General features: G+C 32.1%; 1 protein-coding gene across 1 annotated transcript; it reads right to left on the minus strand.

The window, feature by feature from the left end:
• Positions 1-3562: 3562 nt before the first annotated feature.
• LOC120134868 (mRNA-decapping enzyme-like protein) lies at positions 3563-7479 on the minus strand. The gene is made up of 8 exons (XM_039151254.1): positions 7246-7479; positions 7111-7151; positions 6988-7037; positions 6604-6748; positions 5657-5719; positions 4842-4968; positions 3844-4302; positions 3563-3723 (listed from the first exon to the last, which is right to left on the minus strand). Exons 1-8 carry the CDS (start codon positions 7393-7395, stop codon positions 3667-3669), a joined length of 1092 nt encoding a protein of 363 aa, XP_039007185.1. The 5' UTR covers positions 7396-7479; the 3' UTR covers positions 3563-3666.
• Positions 7480-9822: the final 2343 nt, after the last annotated feature.

The following is a 9822-nucleotide window of genomic DNA, read 5'->3' on the forward strand; positions in this document are numbered from 1 at the left end:
GACTGAGACATGATAAAATCTGATCCCAAAATCTCAAAAAACTATCATATTTTAATCAACATGTTAACATTCAGCTCGGATTGTTGTCAATTTTTTTAACGGAAAATTACGAGTTTGAAACATAATAAATAGTTGGGTAATCATTTTGTAACTTTTAATAATCGGAGTATTCAACGAAGCAATACCTTGTAGCCGGGGACTATTTTATAACTTTTAACAGTCGAATGATTAAATAAAATATCACCTTATAGTCAAGGGAATACTTTTATACTTTACCCTAGAAAGAATTAGAGAAAATAACTTCAGTGACCGAAAATGTCTTGTAATATTCGACTTTAACCAACTTTTTTTGGATTTGCAAAAATAACCAACAAATTCGCAACACGAACTCCTATTTCGCAACACAGTTTCCAAATTCGCAACTCGAACATGGAAATTTTCGCAACGCTAATTACCGATATAGGTAATCACAACTATTCGCAACGCGAATTTCGTTTTCTTAAATCGAATTCACCAATTTCGCAACTCAATTACCGATATAGGTAAACACGGTAGAAAAAATCCGGTCAAAAATCTCAATTCGACAATTTGAAAACTGAGTTGCGAATTTGGCAAATTTGTGTTTCGAAATGTAAAATCTCGTCTCTTAAAGAAAAAAATTAAATGACATAAAATGCACTGGAGTGGTTTTCAACATGGGACATCCCAGTTGCTAAGTCCACATATGAATCACTCAGCTAAACCTACGCCTGCAAATGAATTGAACAAACACGAACAAAGGTATGTTCATGTTCGTTCGTTCGTTTAACTTTAACCAAACAAACGAACTGTCGAAATGATTTTTTCTTTAAGAGGCGAGATTTTACATTTCGCAACACGAATTTGTCAAATTCGCAACTCAGTTTTCAAATTGGCGAATTCGGATTTTTTACCGGATTTTTCTACCGTGTTTACGTATATCGGTAATTGAGTTGCGAAATTGGTGAATTCGATTTGCGAAAACGAGATTTGCGTTGCGAATAGTTGTGTTTACCTATATCGGTAATTAGCGTTGCGAAAACGAAATTCGCGTTTCCATGTTCAAGTTGCGAATTTGTTGGTTATTTTTGCAAATCCAAAAAAATTGGTTAAAATCGTATATTATAAGATATTTTCGGTCACTGAAGTTATTTTCTCGAAACAGTTATCAAGCATATCAAATGTTTTATATTAGTTTTCAATTAATAATAGTAATTTCTTTCCATATATCTAGATTTTCCAAATTCTATACATATAATTGAAGTAAATCTAAATTCTAGAATGAAAGTAGAGCAGAACACATCTATCATCACTTAATTATAATTTGTTTTTGATCATCCATTTTAATTTGTTCAACTAAATCACTTAATTATTTAAGTGTCATTAGTCAAGCTACTTATCGTTAATGTTTAATGCAGGATAACTTGGCCATTAAAAAATTGATATAATCATATATTTGGTCATCACTATTGTTTATATATACGATCAATTTAGTCTTAATTCTAATTCAATTAAATAAATTTAAGGGTAAACTACTCAAACGACCACTTAACTATGGAATTGGTGTCCATATAACTACCATACTTCCAATTTTGACGATATGACCACATAACTATTTAAGTGGTTCTAATATAAATACTTATTGTTAAAAACATACGGTGTAAGTGATGTGATTGTTATTGACTAACGGTCTTAGGGGCTTGAACCAAGGACCTAAGGGAACAATGGACATACTTGAATCATTGAGCCAAACTCCATACTTAGTAACATATACAAATACAACATTTACCATATAACCTATTATAAATTTGCATAGAAAAAATAAAGTAAAATGCTTATGAGGAGACTTAAACTTGAGAATTTAATAACTGGAGCGCACACACTTTAGCCACGAAGCAGAAACTCGTACTTGTATAAATTTAACATTTCATATACATAATCATTTAATTGACTTTTCTTTAAAAAAATAAAAGGAAAGATTGATATTTTTATATTATAAAGCTAATTTTTGTTAGTTTACACATTTATTTTTATATATAATCATTAAATTAAATTTTAATTTAATTTAACAAATGATTTTAAATTTTTATTAAAAATAAAGTGTATGTCGCATTTCTTAATCAAATTAAAATGATTAAAATTTTATTTTTTAAATAATTTAATATATAAAAAATAATATATGAAATAATTTTAGAGTAATAAATAAATTTATTGGTCAAAATATAACAAGTAAATAAATTGGCATGGTGGTTAGACTTTGTGCCTTCCATTTAAGGATGAATATTGGTTTGTTTTTCGGCCAACTTGATTCGACCCAAAAATATGTACATTTCACTCGAAACTTGATTTAATTTGGATTTAGGGTTATTTCATCTAACCCAAATATGACTTGTCATTTTGAGATAAAATTTGAGCTTAACTCGACCTGGTCCGAAATAAATATTTTTTAAAAAGTATTTATTATATTCAATAAAATAAAGATATACTTTAAAAAAATCATAAAGGGATATTATTACAATTATCTAAGTTAAAAAAACATTATTTTTTGAGTCGATTAAGATATTTTCACCCGAAATATGAACACAACCCAATCCAAACACATTTTCTAAAAAATGTAACCCGAACTCGTATCTTTTTAAAAAACAATGAACCCAATAAAATTGAGTTAAATCAAAACCCGTAGAATTTGGGTGACATACCAATCCTACTTCTATTCACTAGGCTTGGGATTAATTCCCATTATACTCTCTTTGAAATTAGTTCAATTCCTATTTTCCTTAAGTGTTAATATGTTGTTAATTATTTCCATTCAACTATAAGATATTTTGTCCTAAAATGAAGGGACCGAAATGTTTTAAAAAAATAGAAATCAAACTAATTATTTTAGTAAACAATAAAGATTAATTTTGTTAGCATTCTCATCTAAAAATGAATCTTAATTATATGATTTTTAATAAGATATTTTTCAAAAATCTAAACAACAATTTTAGTGTAAAAATCACATCACAACAATTTTAGTGTAAAAATAAAGTTAGGAAAAACGAACATTATCAAAAACACATCGAAATTAGCCGAAGTCTGAATTTTTTTATGGGTATATATTTATATATTTTCTAATTTGATTACTAAAATATAGCTTATTTTCAATTTAAACCTCCACATCACTCATTCGTTGGTTAGAAAGACCACATTTTTAACGCCATCAATTAGAATGAAATCTAAAAGCCATTCTGACAGAAATTAAGGATAAAAACAAAATTTTGGATATAATTCAGGGATCAATTTACCTATTAAGCCTAAAGAAAATTATTTTAGATCTGGAAAAAGAAAAAAAAAACTTTAAGGACAAAAATAGGAAAAATGGTATAATTTAAGAACTAAAATATGCATTAAGCCTTTTTTTTAACTTCCCTCGTTTAATTAAGTCATCCTCAATATACCAAGTACGAACTCTAAAACGCGTTGCGGGGGGGGGGGGATTCATAATCATATTATCTATTTATTAATCATTAAGAGTATATCCATGGAGGAAGACAAAATGATATACAAATTGTATTTTTTTACCCTTTAGTAAAGAAAATAACAACAATCACAAGACACAAAAAAAGTACAGAAAAAGGAATAAAACCAGTGCCTTGAATATGGTGGTTAAGAGAGATGTGCATTTAGCAGTGCTCGGTGGACCATGTCAATGAATTGATTGTCCTGTTATAGATACAATGCTATGGTCAGATTCATGGCAAAATAACAGTTAAAAACAAGAACCAAGTTCTTTCAAATCAGCCTAGAGGCTCGAAACAATGCTGATGTGCAGACAAAACTAACCTGAACCAGAGCCAAAAGTGCATCTAGAACTTTCTCTTTGCTGACAATCAGACCATAGCTCTGAGGGGGAACAGCAGGAGTAAGAGATGGTGATGGTGTGGGTGGTGGAAAAGGTTGGAGCAATGGAGCACCATAAGGACGTTGCAGACTCGAAGGAGTGTTAGGTAGAGGAGCAGTGGGCAAAGAAGCAGAAACGTGTGTTGAAATATGTACAGAAGAGGAAGGCGGCTCAAAGAACGTTGAGGGCTTTACAAGATTTGTATAATTGCTGTTGGATTCAGGAGTACTGAGTAGTGGTTTCGACATAGTAGAAGATGGTAGAGACAATAGTTGCAAGGCTGATTGTGTGGGGGAGGCAACAACGGTAGGGTTAGAATGTGCAGCAGGCATAGCTGCAGAAGATATGTATGGTTGTGCAGAAACTGCTACGTTCGAACCACTTCCAACATTCTTAACTGTCTGCAACCACATAAGAAAGGATTCAGTCACTATAAGAAATATCATCGCAATGCCGAACACATTGAACACTTCACAATCTTTAACAAGACAAATTTAAAATCACATTGACCGTTCAACAATAATATTACCTCGTAGCCCTAACATGTTGAATTGTTCTATCCTTTACATGTAAATTTTAGAACTTAGGACATGGCAGAAAGAGAGATGGATTAGAAAAAGGACTAAAGAGTTAGTTATAAATTATAAACTCGATACGATGCATCCCCTTTCCTTATAATAAACATGCTTCATTAAACAATTATCATTCAATGTGCTATCCAACAATGCATAAGAACGTCCAAGTATTGGCAGTGAAAGTAAAATCACAATTCTGATCATTAATTCAAGACAATCTGTCATTGTAGAGTCTCACAATGAGCCTTCAGAAAGGATGATAAATTTTTTGTAGGCAGAGAACATGTTGCATGAAAGCAGAGGATAGAATCAAACGCATTGAAAATTAATTCATTAAGGTACACTGTTTAGAAAAGACTGCATACACTGAAGAAATTCACAAAGGCATGATCAACAGGGGCATCAGCAGCATTGGATGCAATTGATAATGATGGCTCCAGAGGACCGTCCATAATGGCCACTGTTGGAGCAGCCTCCAGTTCTTCAAACTCCCTGCATTTGTAATTAGTATCATTACTTGGAAAATTGCAAAAGAATAGGAAAGTTCCTTAAATATTTACAGGAAAGTCAAAAGATATTACCAGTAATGGTGATGAAAAGTAAGAAAAATTCAAATATCTTGGAAATTTACAAATTAGATAGAACGACATCAAAATTGTTGCATTCATAATTCATTACAGTTAAACTTTTTACAACTGAATCTACATTTCAAAGTACAAATTTCCTCTAAAAAAAATACACCAGCAAATCTTGAAAATTAGGCAGGATTACAAAAATATTGCTACTATTTTATCACAGCATACTGCTGGCTGAAACAAACAAAAGCACAAAAAACCAGCACCTATTTTGGTAGAACAAAAAAGGATTACAAAGTCCAATATGATAATAGTCTAAGGAACTCAACTTAGAGAAACAAAAACACAGGGAAACACTACCATATCTTTCAGAAACATATAAGACAAAAGATGGTCGTTTAGTTTTGAAGGATTTTCATATTTCTTGGAAACTGCAATATTGATTGGAAAAAATCAAAGACAAAAGCCCTACAATACTAGAAATCTAGAGAAAATTCAACTTGGAGTAATGTGAATATGCTGATCTTAGAAGAAAATGTTAATTCCAAGTATATGAGGAAACATATGCATCAACGATAAAAAAAAGGGGGGAATATAATGCTTACCCTTTTGTGGACGTTGCCTCAGCCTTTGACTTCTGAGGAACCTTTGAGTATGCCGAAAGAATCCTGAAGATGCCAAAAGTACATAAAATGGCATGCATATGCAGTTAAAATTTGCGCCACCGCCCCAACAACAAAATAAAAAATTCCAAAGGCAATCTAGAATACAATTAAATTCTCACCACAAAATACACACACAAACATGAAAGCCTCTTTGAGAGAGCTATAGCATAAGCTGAGCGGCTGAGCCAGCTTGAATTCAAGCTTTATATTTGCAACATAGTCCTAAAAAGGCTCAAGGCACATAGCAAGCAAAACCTTTTGGTTTCACTCAAAATACAAGGTCCAACCTACGCTGACTATACATTCCATGGCACTACTATACACTTGCACTTGACCATACACTGCCTTTCAGTAACGTAAAATCTTAAACAAAAGATGACCTAATGATTATTAATAACTCATAATAGGAAATGAGAAGCAAACAATTTATTAGGCAGATTCTCTAAAGGGAAGAAGCAAACAAAGGGTGACTATACATTCCATGGCACTACCATACACTTGCACTTAACCAGACACTGCCTTCCAGTAACGTAAAGTCTTAAACAAAGGGTGACCTAATGGTTATTAATAACTCATAATAGGAACTGAGAAGCAAACAATTTATTAGGCAGATTCTCTAAAGGGGAGAAGTCACAAAAATTAACCCTCATGGTTCAAAATCAAAATAATCATATTTAATGCAAAATGGCACCTAAGAAAATGTTTAAAAGTGGACAATCATGCAAATACATAGACAGGGAGAGAAAACCCTTCTAATTACTATCGCAGACTAAAGGAGAACCAAAAACGTATCAAATGACCCATGACCAGGAACTCGGCAAAGACAGAATACTCATATGAAGTGTCTGTTAACCGAAAGAAAAACTAATGACAAAAATTAGTAGTACCTGCTAAAAAGGTTTGCAACTTCTTCAAGTTCACGAGCATCATAGAACCAAATACCATTTATTTCCTGAGAAGCATTGCGGTAAAGTAGATATTTATCCTGAACTTCATACTCAAAATCTCCCAAGAGATTTTCCACCAAATTATCTGTTTAAAGAGGTGCAATGAAGTTTCTTAGTTAAATGAACAAATTCATCTTATGATATTCTATTTTTTAGCTTTCAAAACATTACTACAAAACACATAACGCGAATCAAAACGTAAAAAATGTTAGAATAAAATAGAAACTGCATAAGTAAACCAAGCATTCTGGGACTTAAGTTACAAGAAGAAAAATGTAAAAAAAATATTGATAAATGAAAAAACAGGGGCAGCGTGGCACTAACCAGTGTTGCGTCTATTCATCACAATAAATTGAAATCTAGGCTGCGTATTCCTGAATTATGAATCGAAAGTAATACTTCAAATTTATAAGTTTTAAAAAAATAAAATAAAGCTTTCAAAGTTACCTCTTGACAACAAAAAGAGATCCTTCGACGTCCTTACGGCTCTATAAAAAGGAAAATAGACCAAAGAGAAGTTAATGAAAAGAAGCAGAAAATAGGAGTGAAAAAAAAATAAAAGCATAGAAAAAGGAAAGAAACCCATTGGCTAAGGTCGATGTTGAAGTCGTAGAAGGCTACATGAGCGGCGGTGAAGAGAATTTCCTCGATGAAAGGGTCGATGCGACGGAGGACCGTTAGATTGAGGAGCTTGGTGCTTTGTTGGTCAAGATTAGGCATTAATTTCGACATTCTCTTCTTTCAATAATTCTATTGAAACGGAAAAAACCCTAAACCCAAACCTAACCCTACAGTTGCACAGATTCTTGTCCTTTAGGCTTAAGAAATGGAAATGATCGAGAAGCCGAACTCTGGTGGTTAAGAAGTTGTACAATAAAGATTAAACTACACAAATGGTCACTAGTATTTGGATAAGTATTTATTTTTATCATTGATGTTTGAAAAGTTATAAATTAACTATTAATATTATCGTTTGTTACAAAATGATCATTTGACGTTAACAATCATTAATGTAGATGACCTAAAGCTAATGTAATACGTTAACTGTTAATTTGACACCGTTTAACGATTAGTTTGATCTACTTTTTTCTTTTATCTCCACTCGTCTATATATTTCTTTTAGCTCAAAACTCATTAGATGAATTAAGCTTTCATTCCAACCTCATAAAATTTAATACAAAGGTCCTCCTACCCAAATCAAAACTGCACAAACCAGCCCTGCACACCCAAACCAGGGGACAGCAAAAAAAAAAAAGGTTCTCTGCAACGAAATAAACAAAACTTATACCACCCTATACAATCAAGCTATCAATGACCCAAGCAACACAAAATATTCTCTTAACAGACCCCCCCAGTTTTAACTCTCATTTCATTTCTTCTCTTCTACCATTTTCCCCTCATTTCATTTTATGCTCTCTTCTTCGTAGATTGCCTTACAACTTTACTGGTCTTTGAAAATATCATCAACAAAGGTAACTTAATCCCTTACCCCCTCCAAATTTTATTTTCTGGGTTTACTTAGATTCTTCTTGGGTCTGATCTAATTAGTTCGCTGTTGAAAAAGGAGGAGAAAAAAGAAAGTAAAGTAACGCTATAGGAGCTATTAAACTTCATCAACGGGATCTGGTTGGCTCGCTGTGACGAAAGAATCATCATTTTCACGACCAACCATGTCGGGAAGCTTGATCTGGTTTTGTAGAGATGTCGTATTGTAGGTTTGAAGCATTCAAGGTCTTGGAAGAACTACCTGAACATTGATTCTCATCCGATTTTTGGGGAAATTGATAGATTGTTGGAAGAAATGGATATGACACCGGCCGATGTTGCTTAGAACTTGATGTTGAAATCGGACGATGATGAAGAAGATGAAGCTTGTTTGAAGTGTTTGATTAAAGCACTTAAGGCTAGAAAAGAGGAAACAATGAAGAAAACAGAGGAAGAGCCTAGTTTAAAAGGCAAAGGATAAGAAAAACGAAAGAAAGAAGCAGGAAAGAAACAAATTGTTGAAGAGGTTGTCACATAAGATGCAAAATCAGCTAAAGATGATGTGGTAGAAGAAGAAGACGAAGGGGTTGGGTTGAAGAAGAATATGGGTCGGTCAAAATGGTCTAATATAGTCAAATAATACCAAAAAAATCAGCAGTTAACGTGGTACATCTGCTTTTCGTCACTTGACTCTTAACATCAATGTTAGTGATTAATTTATGATTTTTAAAACATTAGTGATGAAAATGAACACTTATCTAAATATTAGTGATCATTTGCATAATTTACCCTACAATAAAAACATTAAATATATGATTATATAATTTATTAAAGGTTTAATTAAAAAATAAGTGTGCAAACTATAACTTAATTTTTAAATTGTTTTTTTATTAAAAGGAGTTATCTAATATTTTTTTATTATAATTTTAGGTGTTTATGTTGCATTAATAGTTAAATAAATCATTAAATAATATATGTTAGTACAATCGTCGATATCAAATTTATTGATTAAGTAATTCAGATCGAGTACTGCAGAAGTGAGGGTAATTTTTCCAACCCAATTTGCTCTATCACAAACGCTAGAATTTGAACCACTGACCTTGCTTAAGAGATTTAGTGTCTTATCCATCCCACTGGACCAATTGGTTATTAGTAAAAAATAATAATATTTTTAGAAAAAATACAAATATTATTTTAAAAAATAATTAAAAAACCCTTAGCCGCTTAACATCCCCTTTCCCGTCAACGGCTTATCTCTTGAGCTCAATGTAGTCATTAGTAGGGGTGACAACGGACAGGACGTGGATGATTTTGCATTATCTACTCCGTCCTTAACACTTGCGGGTATAGTTTTGAGGAATCCTCATTGTATGTTCGGAGATTTTTTTCTCCCCATACCCATCTCTTACCGATCCCTACGGGTTTCGGTTAATCTTCATCCCAAAAAATAAACAAACATTTTTTAAATCAATATAATACCTAAAACTTGTAAGATATATTAGATTATCTCAAATTGGTATATATATATAATATGAAAGTTTCAAACGTCAATATTCATCTTACATCCAATGTATATGTACAATCTTACCATTTTCAATATCAACAAATCAATGTATATTAAATGAAAAAATATTTAAACTTCAATTTTAATTACTTTAAGATGTAACAGTGGAA

The sequence above is a fragment of the Hibiscus syriacus genome, unplaced genomic scaffold (assembly GCF_006381635.1).
Source record: "Hibiscus syriacus cultivar Baekdansim isolate YM2019G1 unplaced genomic scaffold, ASM638163v2 tig00001818_pilon, whole genome shotgun sequence".
NCBI classification, from domain to species: domain Eukaryota; kingdom Viridiplantae; phylum Streptophyta; class Magnoliopsida; order Malvales; family Malvaceae; genus Hibiscus; species Hibiscus syriacus.

Coding starts and splice junctions, on each gene's coding strand:
- LOC120134868 (XM_039151254.1), bottom strand. CDS start 7,395: ATGTCGAAATTAATGCCTAATCTTGACCAACAAAGCACCAAGCTCCTC. Junction 6,749..6,987: donor GATGAATAGACGCAACACTG/GTTAGTGCCACG, acceptor CTCTTTAAACAG/ATAATTTGGTGGAAAATCTC. Junction 3,724..3,843: donor CACTTTTGGCTCTGGTTCAG/GTTAGTTTTGTC, acceptor TATCTATAACAG/GACAATCAATTCATTGACAT.